Raw genomic sequence first — 17,722 nt, 5'->3', positions numbered from 1 at the left:
CTTGACCTATGAGCCACTGCCCCAATAAAAGAATATGGAGTTTTCTCCAGTGTTGCTTAGTTGGTAGATGTGAAAACCATACCTATTATGAATCCTTACTTAGCATCCGGAAAGCAAAAACCTTAAGAAAAATGCATCTGTTTGGCCAACTTTTGTAAGAATTGCAAAACATTCTATAAAAATATCCATTGGAAGCATAAATTTACGCAACCAAGACTCGTTTTGATTGAGGTTTTGCTCATGAAAGCTAATGAAAAGTGCAACGCTCTTTTTGCCGCTATCAACAACTAAATCAAAACTCTTTTATTATAGAATGGCCTACAAGTTCCCGAAGGATCAGAAATAATAACAACATTGATACCGGATATATTGGTAATTTAATACTTAGAACAAATATTTTGTTTGAGAACAGGAACTGCAATTCAATTCAATTATTTGAATTTTTCATTTTAGTGACGGGCATGAAGGATAAACAATCAATATAAAAAAGTGAAATAACAGATGACAATTACTATTGAACGGAGGTATTCGTTGATGCATTTACTAATGAATGCCATAAGCGCTCCATTTTGAGGTAAAACGCAAGTATGAATAATAGATACGCTTTCTCTCATGGATCATTTTGCAATGGAAAAAGATCTTACAGAATTTTACCTGGTATTAAGTCTGGATGTTAAAATAGCGTTGAATAAAACACAACCTTTATGAGTTGGTCTGACTTACCATCTTTGTAATAGAAAATAAAGAAAAAATAGCAAAATGGAGGACAAAAGAGTTAAAGATTTGCTGAAACAGGTCCAAAGTCAGTGTTTACATAAAGGTGTTGGTGGAATAAAAGATCTTGCGGTTGTTTTTCGTAGAATGGACAAAGATTTCTCAAAGCGTCTCTGTTACGCGGAATTTTGCGAAGGAATGATGAACTATGGTCTCCAAGTAGAAGAAAAGGATCTAAATTTGTTGTTTGAAACCTTTGACAAAAATAACAGCAAGCAGATAGAGTTTATGGAACTGGTGTCAAAACTCCAGCCACCCATGTCAGAGAAACGAGTCGAAGTAGTAAATCAAGCGTTTGATGCATTGGATGCAAATAAAGATGGCGTCTTGAAAATGGAAGACTTGAAAGGTAAGTTTTGAAAAATATTGATGTCAGATGTTTTTTATTGAATAAGTTGAAAAATGTATTGGTAAACCAGTCATAAGTTGATTGTATAATATAAAAACATAAAATCTTTGTCAATATCAGAAACACAATATTTTCTAGATTTTAAGTGTCAGACTGAATGCATGCTAGTTTAATCGTCACTGTCTTCACTATACAAGTTACCATGATTTATGTCCTGTGCAAGTTTTATTGAACAGTGTAGACGAGGCTTCAGTTGGCATTCAATAAATTGACAGGTGTGTTGGAACAAAAAACTGTAAAACATGGATAAAAATAATCCTATATTAAATTACGTGTTTGGTGTCAGACATGTTTTCTTATTAAATGCATCACATTTTGATGGTTATCTCTCAATTTTAGTGCATGTGACAGGGTTATATTTTATATCTAAAGATATGGAAGTCACTATAACAGTGACTGAATACATAATCACAGTTGCAGTCATCGATCTGAATATAGAAGATTTAACATGTTAACGGTAAAGAATACACAAGATGTAATAACTTGCAACCAAACATAAACCATTTTTCCTTACACACTAATTATGCCTATAAATAAAATAAAATGTCATCACAACTAACTTCCAATTAACCGTTGAGCGTGCACCTTTATTTTCAGTGCAATCTTAAGAGGACATTCAATTATCGATTAATTGAAACTTGTTTCAACATTTTTCTGAACATTTACCAGATCATTGTGAAAGCTAGTACTCTGGTAATTCTACTTCTTTAAAAACAAAGCTTAAATTAAAAAGAATTAGTTGTTTTGTCATACAATACTTTATAGATAGACATATATCAAATTTAGTATTATATACCTGAAGGGTTAGTTTTAGCAGAAATGCACTTTACAGTCTAACGAGAACGGTGTGCTATTATGAAATGTCAATTTACTGGAATTTGAGAACATTAGGAATGATGCCGTATACCATTATCAGGGTAGCCAACCCACGTGACATTTCAGTAACAAACACACGAGGAAATCACTTGATTCGGGTAGAAGCGTGGTTGACAGGAGAATGAGTACTTTCCTCTGCACAGAACGTCTTCCAGACATCCTTTATACTTTGCCCAAACACTTCGCTCAAATATTTCTAAACGGAACAGATGTGTAAGTAATGTGCACACTGGAATATAGGCGAAGTGTTTGAAGAAAATGTGTGGCCGACGCTTTATGCCGAGAAAAAAAAACTCATTTTTCCTGTCTCCGGCACTTTCTTTTGCCATTACAATCCGTCAAGTAATAGAAATAAATATAGAAAAATGTTACATGAATCAAGTTATGTTTCACGTGTGTTTGATACTGAAAGGTCACGTGGGTTAACCACCCTGAGTATTGCACAAAGGTTATCCTTCAGGAATCGTGAGCTACAGGAAAATATCAATAATGTGAGCAAAATAGATTTATCACCCGTGGAACTCCGATTGAATTGATCAACGCTATTACTAAGAATTGTAGTGATCTGTTTTTGTAACAGTTAAGATATGTAACGCGATCCTTTTGAAGTGATGGAAGCTGCCAGTCAAACTAATGTCAGACTAGGTTTTGTTCATCAATGCATGTCTATTTGTATCTGTTTCAAACTTAGTGAATAACAAATTCGCATTTCAAAATTACGTGAGAGCATTCCTAACAATGTACGAGTTTCAATGTATACCCCCACATTACGTGTATTAGTTAATTGCATGAGTTTAGTCAATTAACAATATTTAATTTGTATCTAAATTGTTATAAGATCGACAAAAAGGAAATTTAACAAGCTCGATTGTTTCTATGTGCTATATCATTTCTATTACAAATGCCCATATGATTTTACTTTCACTTCCCGAGTTGCTATTTATTATTAAACAAGTACAGTTTCATGAGGCGTTCGATCTCAATGGCACACACTTACTGGAAATATCATAGGGTAAAAATTGAAAGTGTAATTATGATATAATTTTTTTGCAGTTAATATAAAAAAAGTTTAGCAATGTAAGATTGTCAAATATTACAGATAGATGTCATAATCAAAACAAAATATCATTTAGCCACATATCTTTTTATGATATATATAAGTGCGTGTGTGTGTGCGTGCGTGCGTGCGTGAGTGTGTGCTGATTGGCATATTGTCTTGAGCAGGTCAGTCTCAAAATTTAACTACAAAGCTATTTGTTTAATAATTTATTGCATACCGCTATGTCGGCTAAATCAAGACCACGCTAAAAAGCAAATATGTTTGCAAAAGAAATATATTTGTTTTTTTTTTTTTTAGTATAGGTATTAAAATAAGGATCGATAAATCAACATCAAGTTTCTTTAGCAAAACTAATATATACGTTTCAGTGTGATCCTAATTTAGCCGACATAGGAGTCTGCAAAAATTATGAGACAAATCGCCATGTAGTTCAGTTTTGAGACGGACTTGTATAAATTAAATGTATACTTGTTATAACAATAATAATTATAAAAATAATAATAACAATTATGTAATTTTGTTTCAGTTGTCTATTCAAAAAACGCAAAGAACCATCCAAAATGCATTTCCGGTGAGTGGACAGAAGAACAGGCGTTACGGCATTTCTTGGACAGTATCGATACCCCTGGTAATCCAGATGGGAAGGTGACACGTGAAGAATTTGTGAACTACTACGCAGGAGTCAGTTTAACAGTAGATGATGACTGTTATTTCGATCTGATGATGAGGGCGTGTTATGGTCTTCCAAATAAAGGAACATAGAACAACAATGACATCTGAAACATTTTATCCCACGATTTTTATGTTGTCGTAAAATTGAATAGAAGAAGACTAATATTAGTTGTATTTAAATAGTTCGAAGTGAGCTTTAAAACGTTTTTCATGCCTACCGACGTTGCCACTATCGCCTGTGAAGGTGTTGGGGTTTTCAGGCCATGCTGAAGATGGAAATAGTTCAATAGGTAAATCCCTGAACTAGTATCTATATATTTCTTTTAATCATAACTTGAAGTCTATATATTATTATTTGAAATGAGCGACGATTCAAATTTTGCTTCATTTGTCAACAAACATCAAGATTTTATATCCATTTAAATTGATTAGGAGCTTAAAATTTCAGGCCCATTTTAGAAAATGTGAATTTCTGTTTTACCTAAAAACCAGGTGTGGACATGGTACTGTGATGAAGAAAGCCGCTAAAACAGCGGTTTTGCTTAGTCATGTCCCAAAATTTAGGTGCTTTACCCCTTGTCTCAAACAGGTCGTGTCTGCAACCACAGCTTTCTGATTCAGTAACACCACTGTTTCACAGACCTTCCACGTCGCAGAACCGATTCCAAAGCAAAACTACTCTTTTAACATTTAGGAACAAATTAAATATGTTTATCCATAAGTATCACGGGCAACATGAAATCAAAACATAAGTAAGTCGATAAGCCAACATGAAATAAACATCTGCATCGGTCATCAGCTTGTATGGCATCAAGCCGACCGTCTCACGCAGCTGATAGTGGGTATAACAAACGTGTGTCTGAAGTCTTGTATCCATGCATTAAAACATCTTGAAGGACTTATCCCTGCTCTCCTCTACACCTGGAGATCTTTTCGAAACATTTAAACCAATGGAGTTCTGACAACGATATGTGTGAAAAATTGACACAATTAAATGTGGAAGAATAATCTTATCTAAGCAAGTTCAGTTCAAAAAGTTACATTACCTGACAACTCATAAAGAGCTAATACGACGTCGTGTATTTTGTCCGCATTATATTTGATGTGGATATTTTTCAAGAATCAATCCAATAAGTGTTTTGTTACATGACATGAGAAATGAGCAAACCTGTGATGAGCTGTAGACAGGGCAATAGGAATCATGTAATAATATATACTATTACATTGTTTAATCTTAACTCACCTATAATTGCCATCGCCAACTATTTCATAATGTGTGCCGTGTAGCAATGTATGTATGTTCCTTGATGTACTTCAACATACTTCAGTGTCTTTTACAGTTTTAAAATTAAATGTCTCAAAAATATATATAATGTTATTTCTTTCTTTATTCTTTCAAAACAAAGTTCACAGCATGTGTGTCTATGTGCTGCTAGTACTTTCAACTTTAAAACAACTATTGACTACCCAATTACCATTGTGTTAGATGTTCTATAAGGTTTTACAACTTGACATAAACATAGTTAACAACTTTTTGTCATAATGTGTATGTTGCTGTTAGCATAGAAATAGGAAATGTTTTCGAGTGTAACAGTAAATACAGCGTTACACACGTTATTAGCTTTAAATCAGCGATGGTGATAAGAAAACAAGACTTTGATAATTACCTGCGGCCTGAAGGCCGCAGGTATATTGGAATGCAACAAGTAGTGTAGCACATGGGGACTGGATGATTTCACGTGACTTTTTACCGATATGCGATTGGCTTATCGAATTTATGGAACGCCGTTTTTGCAATAAAGCTGACACTGTATATGATATATAGAGAAATATTTGTGACCTGAATTACTCATTCATTATTTAATATAATTTATTCAATCTTTCAGCAATGATCAATATAGATATTTAATTGTGCATAAAGGATTTTTTTTTAAATTGCTCTTTAGTTTCCTGGATTATGGTCCTGCGTTCTCTTGCTCTATATATCAACGAATTCCAGGTGAAGGCATGAATCACATTTGTGACAGCGCTAGTAAAGTATTTCAATAGTCAAGGAATGTGAGTTGAGCTTAAACTTACGTTATACATGAAAGGGAATATAGTTATTTTTGCTCAAAACAATAACTTTCAGAATTAAGAAATACATATTTCATAAATCTACCTGTAAATCATGTAGAATGGAGTATTATATCCTACATTTAAGCGTAATTGTATAATAAATAAATAAAAAAACAAGCACGTTTGTCACCCATAAGTTTCTTTTTAGATGGAGCGGTCACACATACATAAATAACGATTTCTGGTCTGTATAACTTCTGGCCGCAGGAAATCTTTCGACTTGTTGCTAGTTGGTGTCCATCATGTAAACGCGCGTTTACGTTTGTGCTTGCTTGATTATGAAAATGTACATGATGTTAACTTATCATGTATTAAACTGGTGTAGCATTAATGCGTTCAAGCATAAGTAATGGTGCAACTTGATTTTCGATATTTTGCGGTTAAAGGAAGTAATTATATACGTTTTTAAAACATAACAATATGTTCAAATATTTTTAAGCAAACAAACGACACAGTTTCTGCATCTATATCAGTACTTGATTTGGCTGATTCTAGACTCCAGTTGAAATAACCTGAAATCTGAATAAATTATCTGTATAGTAAAATTGTCACGATTTGTTCTATAAAGATTTAACAGTACCACAATCGTTGCATTTCCAAGCAATCAGAGCGTACCGCGGCTATTGACTTTCGATAACAATATTCACAACAACGAATAAGAAAACTGTTACCTGATTTATTGGTTAGACGACAAGCAGCAAAAAAACTGAGGATATTTTGTGCTGATCATTAATCCAATGACGGAAATACGGGTACAAGAATCAATACATAAGGGTTAAAAAAAACTCTGAAACAGATGAAAATTTCCATTGATCGCTGGTAATAAATTGATATATATTCTAAAAAGTGAAATACGCATTCTGTTTTTTGAAAATGCATTCTTTCCAAAGCTAAAAAGTAATTCTGAGTAAAACAAATGTGGGCATGATTATGGTTCATTTTCGTTTGCAAGGGAAGAAAAGATCAAGCAGGTTTCTACTTGAAGTTTAGTCTGGATGTTGAAATAACAAATAATATAACACATTGATTGCAAACTATACTTGTAAAAGGTATTCAAATTAACGTCTGTGTAAAACACCACCGAAAGGGATAAAATGGAAACGAAAAGAGTAAAAGACTTACTAGAGCAGCTACAAAACCAGTGTTTACATAAAGGTGTTGGTGGAATTAAAGGGCTTGCCGTTGCTTTTCGCAAAATGGACAAAGACTTCTCAGCGCATCTCTGTTACAATGAGTTTTGTGAAGGAATTCATAGCTTTGGTCTTCAAGTAGAAGAAAAGGATCTTCAGTTGTTGTTTGAAGCCTTTGATATGAATAAAAACAATCAAATAGATTTTATGGAACTGGTATCTAAGCTCAAGCCAGCCATGTCAGGAAAACGAATCGAAGTAGTAAATCAAGCGTTTGATGCACTGGATGCAATTAAAGATGGCGTCCTTAAACTGGAGGATTTAAAAGGTGAGGATTTTTAATGAAAACATTCTGATACAATATTGTGACTACAATCAACAATAATGTCTGACCTTAAAATGTAACCCTCGAATTTATATCAAATGCTTAGAATTACTAATAAAAAGTTTATTTTTATCTAGATATGTAGTATAAATATTTCTTGACACCATGCAAGTTAAATAACTAATTATCAAAAGATAAGATGCCTAGTTCTAGCTTGAACTTTGTTGATGCACTTGATAATCTATTTCCTATAACAGTAATGGTGACTTCATTGTTCCATTATTTGAAAGAAGAAATTAATAAAAATATTTGTATTGTTGGCATAGTTACAAACACAGATCACTGCAGCAATTGGCAGTGACGGGTTTGCTCAGTTTAACCATCTTTATTGATTCTTCCCTTAAGTGATGTTTACCTGTAACTCCAGACTCCTGATTACTCAGGAAAAATACAATACATTACTTAAAATGAATTAACTATTCTATACATAAAAGTGGCGTTCATGTGCTGGGTATATATTTTCTAAAATCTAGAAATGAGTATGATCATGTACGCCGTTTGAGTTTCTGTTCTTACAAAATGTTTACCGATATCATGATCAAATAACAAAATTATTATTATGCGTAATTCCTCCAAAACAAGATGCCATTTTTCTTGAAATTCGGAGTATTTGGAGAAATAACATTGTCACAAACACAATACTTACATAGTTTTTGTGAACAGACACGTTTAATACAAAATACTGATATAGTATTATATCTCGCCTGGTGGGAATAACTAACTTCTTTAAATACAATTAGTATATCTAACAGAAACGAGAAGCAGTCAGATGTTTAGACATGGTGAATATGGATTTTTTGACTTGTGGAGATTTTAATTTAAAATACAATTTTGTTTATTTAGGCGATATTAAAAGCGTTCGCAATTATCTGTTAAGATCCGGAAACTGTTGAAGTGGAAGGCTATGATAAACCAAGTATAGCCTTTTCAATATTGAATTCCATACGCAGCTTTGATGCTTGAAGTTTATATGTTAACGATTAAGTAGAGCATGCGGTGAAGTCTATGGTTGAATTTTTGAACATCCCAACGATAGGGTTCCATAAATATATGTATATATATCAATATGATCTTGCAGAAGAGTTATGTTTGTATGTTTATAATCTGGAAGAATTAACAAACAGAATTAATGGTGTTAGCTTATCTAACTACTCAGTAACTATCCAGTTGAATTTTACTGGCTTGTATATTGTTTATATATATCTAACAAATCAATTTTCATAAAGAGCTTTATACCAAACGACACAAATTAACAATTTAACAAATTTCAAAACCTTAATGTATTTTTATTTCAGTTGTCTATTCAAAAAACGCAAAGCAACATCCGAGATTCATTTCGGGTGAATGGACGGAAGAACAGGTGCTACGATATTTCTTGGACAGTATCGATACACCTGGTAATCCGGATGGGAAGGTAACACGTGAAGAATTCATGGACTACTACGCAGGGGTCAGTGCAACAGTAGACGATGACAGTTATTTCGATCTGATGATGAGGGCGTGTTATGGTCTTCCAAACAGGGGAAAATAGAACACAGCACTAATTAAAAGCTGACAGACTACGAGTCTTATGTTGTCCTGATAAATTCAAAACATTCCAAAAAGAATTTTATGATAGCCATATCTACACAAAACTTGTTTCAAACTTTAAAATGATATTATATGTAATATTTAAGCGGTATGTCTGGTTCATGTATGAGTATTTTATACATCTTGAAGATCTTATATTTTTTCTTACCTACAATGTACACCGATTTTTAGCTCATCTGATTTTTTGAAAAAAAATGATGAGTTATTGTCATCACTTGAGCGGTTGTCGGCGTCGGCGTCGGCGTCGGTGTCGGCGTCGGCGTCTGCGTCGGCGTTGCCTGGTTAAGTTTTATGTTTAGGTCAGCTTTTCTCCTAAACTATCAAAGCTACTGCTTTGAAACTTGGAATACTTGTTCACCATCATAAGCTGACCCTGTATAGCAAGAAACATAACTCCATCTTGCTTTTTGCAAGATTTATGGCCCCTTTTGTACTTAGAAAATATCAGATTTCTTGGTTAAGTTTTATGTTTAGGTCAACTTTTCTCCCAAACTGTCAAAGCTATTGCTTTGAAACTTGGAATACTTGTTCACCATCATAAGCTGACCCTGTACAGCAAGAAACATAACTCCATCTTGCTTTTTGCAAGATTTATTGCCCCTTTTGGACTTAGAAAATCAGTTTTCTTGGTTAAGTTTTATGTTTAGGTCAGCTTTTATCCTAAACTATCAAAGCTATTGCTTTAAAACTTGCAACACTTGTTCACCATCATAAGTTGACCCTGTACAGCAAGAAACATAACTCCATCCTGCTTTTTGCAAGATTTATGGCCCCTTTTGGACTTAGAAAATATCAGATTTCTTGGTTAAGTTTTATGTTTAGGTCAACTTTTTCTCTTAAACTATCAAAGCTATTGCTTTGAAACTTGCAACACTTGTTCACCATCATAAGCTGACCCTGTACAGCAAGCAGCGTAACTCCATCCTGATTTTTGCAATAATTATTGCCCCTTTTGGACTTAGAAAATCATTTTCTTGGTTGAGTATTATGTTTAAGTCAACTTTTCTCATAAACTATCAAAGCTATTGCTTTAAAACTTGCAACAGTTTTTCACCATCATAAGTGGACACTGTACATCAAGAAACATAACTCTGTCCTGCTTTTTGCAAGAATGATGGCCCTTTTTAGACTTAGAAAATCATGGGTAGGACAATATTTCTATTACACAAAAAAAAATCAGATGAGCGTCAGCACCCACAAGGCGGTGCTCTTGTTTTACTATATTTTGGGAGAGATTTCTGTTTAGGGACGAGAACTGCTTGAAAAAAAAAAGCCTGAAAGAATGATATATGAAAAACCTGATTTTCAGGCACCTGATAATAATTTTAGGGCCTTTATAGACATTAACTTCCACAACCTATTTAATATGGATATTATGTTTACAGCATACAATGGGTTCTCTCCTATATTTCATTGACTGGTCCTCTCCTAATGTATTTAAATAGGATAAGTTTTTAGTATAAAAATCACTGGTCCTCGCCTTTTTTAACGGATATTTTAAGTAAAAAAACACAGGTCCTCTTCTGTAATAGACATAGATATGTTTCCATATCTCTCCTATATTTGATATAGATACGTTTCAAGTTTAAATTGATTGGTCCTTTCCCATTCTTTAATGTCACCGTCTTACAAAGAATAGCTCATGTATTCTGTAGAAATGGTACCTAAGACTATGTATTCAACGACAACAACAACAAATCATGTGCAAAACTGAAGTGCATATCGCTTATCTCCCAGTTGCAATAATTTAACATAGCACCGTGCAGTAAATACGGGAACCTTTGACAGCGACATCGGCTTCGTTGTTTTCGTTGGATTAGCTAAAGAAAGGTGATTGTCATTTCTTTTTAACTTACACTACCATTTTATTTATATTACAGAACGTCTGCATTATATTAACAGAAGTTTCTGTAACGGTAGATTCCGCAAGGTAAATGCGATTCCACACGCCTCGGTCAATATGCAAATTAGGTACATTTGTAAACACAAGGTGCCTGTCATAAAAAGTGAAATAACTTTTTTTCGGCACAGTTTTTTGTATGGTTTTGGTGTGACTACCAGATAGAATATGCATTTTTATAAAGCTCTGTTTTAACTCATACTTTTTAAGGCCTTGATTATTCTTGGCAAACGAATTTTGTAAATTGTTGAGGGATTCGATGTCGTAAAATCCATATAGTCTATTCATATTTTTTTCTCACGAACAATGTTTTCTTTTCTATGATCATAACATACCTGTAAATTATCGGCAGTAATATATAACAAGAAATGTCTTTAAAAAGACAAACGACGTAGAGGTAATAATGTTTGACGCATGAAAAATTCAGAATTAAACAGAATGTACAGACAGAAAAGATTTGGATAATTCTATGCATATACGAAAACATTATTCATTTTCAAATATTTCAACTAAGCAGCAAATTTAAATGATCAATAGGTACCCTTTCAGTGATAGAAGGCCAAAATGATTTGACGTCCTGGGCTGATTCTGAAATAATTTCATGTTGGGTCAGAATCCCCCATAAGTAACCCACTAGCACAATATGTCGAGCAGCATACAATTAGTTGGACTGGAAAAGACTAAAGCAGTGGAATACCTGAAATGAAAACTAAACCCTTGCTTTTAAATCACTACTGATTCCCATAACTCTAATTAATTGATTAAGTTCTCAGCTTAAATAAAAAGAACTTAAAGCAAAAAATCAAACATTTGCAGATTGTGAGACCTTCAATAAATGTTGAAATATTTTTATTTGGGTAAAGCAATAGGTAAAAAATTACGTAATATATTATGGAATAGTCATTTTTTTAATTTAATTTGCACATTGTTGTTGTTTGCATAGTCATTATTTTCATGAAATTTAAGATTTTTCAGCTGACCTACTGACCTCCATTGGTGTTGTTCTTGTTTTCGTCTGGTTGACCCCTGGTGTCAAATTATGTAGGGAATAACTCACTTTCGTGAAATGATAACAAAGAATTGTTAAATTGTCTTCTTTATTTTTACGAAGAACATGAATTTGCCGTGTGTGCGAAACCGCGTGAATTCCGAAACCGGGTACACTGACTCTTCAGCTACATGTACAAACAGCCGCTTCACATTCATCTACAAGCGAGGTACGCAACGGGGGAAGAAGTTTTCTTTCGATTTCTCTTGCGGTGATAAATTACTAAATATTTTAAAATTTAGAAAAAAAAATCATTTTAGTTTTGGGTAAAACAATTACTTAATATCTTCTATTTAGTATGTACCTTCTGATATTCAATGTCATTTGAGACTGAATAAATGGTTTATCTTCTCAGCGCGCACCTGTTCTGTGGCCCGATTACTGCAGAATATAGGTCAAAATCCATGTTTTTCAGCTAACGCCGAAAAAAATGTGTTTGAATTAGTTCGTTTGAAAATGAAAGATAATGCTCAACATTTTTGTTTCAATGATTATTCATAGATCTTGAAGTAAACTATCGTTTTGGGAAATACATCCGAATCTATGCATACTTTGTTCAGATAACTAAATAGTCCTGGAAGAGTTATCTGTCGCTGGCTTCACTTTTCCAAGTAGGACAATACATTTCGGATTAAATATTGGCTTTCAGCATGAAAAATGTAGTATGAACGTTAAACCATTATATTATTGAGGTACTCGAGTATTAAGTTTTCAACAGAAAGTAATATCAGATGCTATTTGAATTTTTAGGTACCATTTCTATTTTATGTTCAATTTTTTTTTGCTTTTGAATAAGAATATCCATTTCATCCCCTTTTTTGATATAAAATTACTGAAGAAACATTTAAAGAGTTGAAAACATTTCTGATTATTAGAAGTACCCATATACCATCAAAAAAGTCTGCACATTCAGAGTGTTTAATGCAATATATAGGGATTTTCCGTTTTGGCGGCCATTTTGACAGCCATTTGGATTTTTCAAATGAATTTCTTCTTTAAATTTTACGTTTGATGTTTATCATGTTATCTCTAGCAATAAAAATAATATATACATTGCAATCCTGTCCTAATCTCCTGTAATTTAGGAGATATGTCATCTTTGCATTTTTGGCGGCCATCTTGGCGGTCGTTTTGAATACTTCAAATGCTCAATGATGACAAAGTTGCATCATCCAGTTTTTTTAAGGTACATGTTGTAGAACCTTTTCATTTAAAAATATTTTGTTATATACATAAATCCTGCTCTAAATAGATTTAACAAAGTAGAAAAGATAGGGGAAAATCTACATAACTTTATTAGTACCAAACTTTCTACCAATGAATCTGAACAGTCTTGTCACAGTACCCGTAAAATGATTTGAAAAAATACAGACTCATTAGTTACGAAATGTACGGAATAATTAACATGTTAATTACGTTCCCTGTTTAATATAGTTTGTATGCGATTGACGCTGGTATATTCATGAAACGTCCCAATTCCGTAAGTATACTGGAATATATCTGCAGAATATATTTACTTGTTTTTATGTGTTAGTTATTTAGTATATAACCTCGTGTTACCATTATATTGATTAAGGTTAGTTGAAACATTTCCACACATGATGATACGTAATTAAATTTTTAAAGGCTAGAATTTCGATTCTCTCTAAGTAAAACACTCGATCCCTTGGAAATTGAGATACTGAGTTGCAATTCTATATATGTTCGCATCATTCTTGATGCACACATGTTTCAAGAAAACAGAATGGTCCCTGTTGTACAAAATACTACATGATACTGCACAATTCTCCTTTGGTATTGAAAAACTATGTACAAAATCATGCTATTATATACTCACTAAAGATAGCCGGTAAAACAGGCCATTAAGGTACTCAAAGAAGAATTTAACTACACTTCAGTCAATGTTATTATTCTTGTTGATATCACGTCAGATAATACAACTGAAAAAGATCATAACTGTATGTTGTTACATGATTACATATAAAAATAAAAATATTATATAAATAAGTCCCTTACCAAATTGTACATCATTATACAAGTTGCACATGATTTGATAAGTTTTATACGACCGGTCCAGAACAGTATTTAATAATCTTATTATTGTTGCATTATTCTAGTCTGTTCATATGAGTTTGCTTTATCTAATTCTATGACACGCAGCGATGTATGTTTTTCTTGCGGTAGTTAATTTAATGCTCCTTTTTTAAAACTAATCTTTGGTTAGCATACTTTTTGTATTTCAGTTAGAAAAGCTCAAAACTGTTTCCATGCTTAAAATAAATTAAAAACAAAGACGAAAGTTGACAGTGCTTTATACTTCAAAAAAGAAGATCATATTAGCTTATTAGTGCTCATTTGTCCTTAACCTTTTGACATTGAACAAAACTATGTCATGACAGACCATTTTATAAAAGATAAACAATATTGCTGGGTATAAAAACATTCATCAACAGATAACGATAGATACAATCCGACAAAGCAGGCGTGTGGCCTTGACCTTAACATATGACAGTACAATAGGTGATTGCAACATGAATCATCATGCTATAAACTATATGTACAATATCTTACTTTCAGCTCTCAGCTATTTTTGAAACGAAATTCATTTAAGAATGATTTCCTCGTGCATTTTTTGTAAAATAAAAAGGACAACTGTGGCAACCCATAATTTTGTTCCAAGGACCAATTCGAATATTTTAAAAATCACTTCAACAAAGTTAAAACACCCCATGTTGCATACTAAGTTTGGTGAAAAGCCATTACACGATTTTGGACGGACGCTGAATAATCCATTTATACTAATACAAATAACAGCTCAAGCAGAAACTTTGTTCAGGTAAGCTAAACATCTAGAGATTTTCTCCCTTTGTACCTTATTTCCATCCTATTCTATTGTGACGTTCAATAAAGCTGAACATGCTTTTCGATTTTTGTCATGATGTGTTTGCCGACGTAACCATAGATACTGAAATGATTATACTTGCAGAACAATTAATGAAGCGAAGCTTTATCTCTGCGATGGTGATACAATAATACATGCTTTAATTAGTAACGATTTTATGTTTATTGTGCATGGGTGTTTGTTGTTTGACAAGAACTTAAACTTAAAATATTAATAAAGAGCTTCTGTAAAAGATGCAAGATGTTTTGTGTTGTGAAATTTAACATTCACTTAGCTGAAACAGAACGATGGCTAATTATTACCATGCGCTTAGCGTGGCATACTCGGTTACTCGGCTGAATATCATTTAAAATCCAAAAATAAAAATAAAAAAGGCTAAAAAGAAGCAATAGAAAACCTGATCAGGAGTGGGTATGGAGGTAGGGGCAATGTCATAGCATATGATTATGCTGTTGTGTTGGTCCTTGACTTTATTATATTTTTGTGACGGCACAATGCTTTTGCTCTTTTATTAAAATATCTATCAAATTTTCCAAAGTTTGTTTTTCTTGCTCCACTTGCACTTGTTATTGTAAATACTTATTCAAATCTAAATACACTTAAAATTCTAAATACAAATATGATTTCAGATGCATATATACTATAGCTGCTATTGAACCATAAGAACAATCTTCTTAATGGTAATTGTCCATCACTAGTAAAATCTAGAAGGATAAACAACTGTGTCTGTAACAACTATGTATTCCCAAGCATTATTTCCTACTTCGCTACGCTCAAACAAAAATGAATTATCTAACCCATAATCAAAGAGAATCAACGGGAGCAAAATGAACAGATCCATAAATTAACATTTAGGCTTATCCGCATTTCAATAGTATAACACTCAAACTCAGTCATATAAACTACCAATTCATTCATTTCTACATGGAAAACATACGGTTATGAATATACTTTCCGGGTCATTATGCTGCGAGGAATCTACTCAACCCTACTTCACTCCGTCGTGGGAGGGGGTAGTTTAAAGAAACCAAGTTTCAACACCAGTCACCTTCTTCTTATGCCCTGACACCCATACATCAATCAAAATTATTTAACGCACACAATAATCATACATCCTACACCTCAATACCTTTGAAATACGGTAATACCTCGATTTCTTTAAATATAGGATACACATACGTAATAAATGCTCATAAAAGTCTCGTGAATTTATAGTTTATATTTCAGCCTAAACATCTGTCAGAAGACTTTTGTCTTATTGTTTACTTGATCTCTAAGAATGTAGAGATACATTTCACGGAAATTGTAAGTTTTTTAAATTCAATGTTCATGGCAAGGACAACTGTGATATTTTTTAATGCAACATGCAAACATGCAACAGATGGCAAACAATAACTTTTAGTAATTATCTTGGTCTAGAAATCAATATAATGCATACAACATTTTCCTATAACTGCAATACTTAAAAGAGAATGTATCGTAAATATACTTGAAGAATGAAATAAGGATCTGTTTAAATAACTTCATCATTTTGTCTGTTTTGAAATTGTTCATAAGTCAAAGTTCGCCTCAGCAGTCTGATTAGTTCCTTGGCAGTTTAGAGTATTTACTGCAAGGTAAATTGCATATATTCCGTTGTAACACTTATGCATACATGTGTACTTTATTTAAGAATTGAATGCTATTTTCTGTGCGTTAATACGGGTATAAACAACACTGGTACATCTTGTAAATTCATGAATCGCGCTAGCGATTCTTGGATGATTAGCAAGAAGCCTTCCAGAGTGGCTCATACCCGTATAAACGCACAAAAATAGCATTTAATTTTTATATCTACATTTTACGACAGCTTGCTACAAAAATAACAGATTTGCTTTCCAAGAGTATCAGAAAATCAAAATAAATGTCAAGATATCGATCTTTTTGTCATCTTATAACAGAACAGTCTAACGTTTCACTATAATTTGCCTTCCGATAAAAATGCAATTCCTGGTTTTTATTTAAAATATTTTTAACTCCAGTGAAAATTTATACAGTCGTGTCTATTCAATTGTGATCTTTGACATCAGAAAAATTAGTTAAAGCTATAATTAAATGTTCTTTTTGAAAGTTTTGGCGTCCAATTCGGAGGAAGTTTTGGAACGGAGCCATTTTGTTCATGTTTTTTTGGTGAAGGACATCAGATTACGCGTGCAATCTCGCGGAAAGGACCGTCATTGATATTATTACTGCAATGTTGTTTATACGAAAATTAACGCTTTTGTCTTTCCTTATAAAATGTATAGTGAATGCAAATTTTGTATACAACAAATAAGTTTGGAAAAAGAACTCGTGTTGCTTGATTTGTGAATAACAAATTGCGTTGTGAATAAATAGACAGCCTAGTCCAAGTCCTTCCAAAATGGCAGCCCAACTCCCCGAGCCCGATTTGTAACGTTCATCAACTTATATAGACTTTTCTTTACATTCCGAGCCGTTTGTGAGTATTTTGTTCAAAACTGAAGAAACATAGTTTTGGTTAGAAAAGTCACCAGCCTTGAAGCCTAAAATTTCCACAGGGAGGCTCCCCGGACGCCACCGGAGGAGGGGATTCCTCTTCCCCACACTCTCCCCTTGGGTAACATTTAAATTGATCACGCTACACCCCTGATTACATATTTAGAAACTGGCCTGACTACTACGAGCACCTTACGAATGACCGATTCTGAACTCTAAACCGTTATCTCATAGTCCAATGGCTTAAAACTCTCTCATAACCAGAAAACTATGACATTCATTTTTGTGTTAAACTATTATGACCCTGTCAATAAATAATGAAACATTACATCAACATATTCATTACATATCCAACCGCAAAA

The 17,722-nt window shown here is 33.2% G+C and overlaps 2 protein-coding genes across 2 annotated transcripts; both read left to right on the top strand.

The window, feature by feature from the left end:
- The first annotated feature begins 529 nt into the window (after positions 1–529).
- LOC123562591 (calcyphosin-like protein) lies at positions 530–5,158 on the top strand. The gene is made up of 2 exons (XM_045355219.2): positions 530–1,123; positions 3,646–5,158. Exons 1-2 carry the CDS (start codon positions 760–762, stop codon positions 3,879–3,881), a joined length of 600 nt encoding a protein of 199 aa, XP_045211154.2. The 5' UTR covers positions 530–759; the 3' UTR covers positions 3,882–5,158.
- A 1,426-nt stretch (positions 5,159–6,584) lies between these two features.
- LOC123561995 (calcyphosin-like protein) lies at positions 6,585–9,177 on the top strand. Its single transcript, XM_045354655.2, has 2 exons — positions 6,585–7,367; positions 8,720–9,177. Exons 1-2 carry the CDS (start codon positions 7,004–7,006, stop codon positions 8,953–8,955), a joined length of 600 nt encoding a protein of 199 aa, XP_045210590.2. The 5' UTR covers positions 6,585–7,003; the 3' UTR covers positions 8,956–9,177.
- Positions 9,178–17,722: the final 8,545 nt, after the last annotated feature.

This window comes from Mercenaria mercenaria, chromosome 2 (assembly GCF_021730395.1).
Source record: "Mercenaria mercenaria strain notata chromosome 2, MADL_Memer_1, whole genome shotgun sequence".
NCBI lineage: Eukaryota > Metazoa > Mollusca > Bivalvia > Venerida > Veneridae > Mercenaria > Mercenaria mercenaria.
The sequence above is the reverse complement of the archived record's forward strand: the minus strand, read 5'-3'. Positions and strand labels throughout refer to the sequence as shown.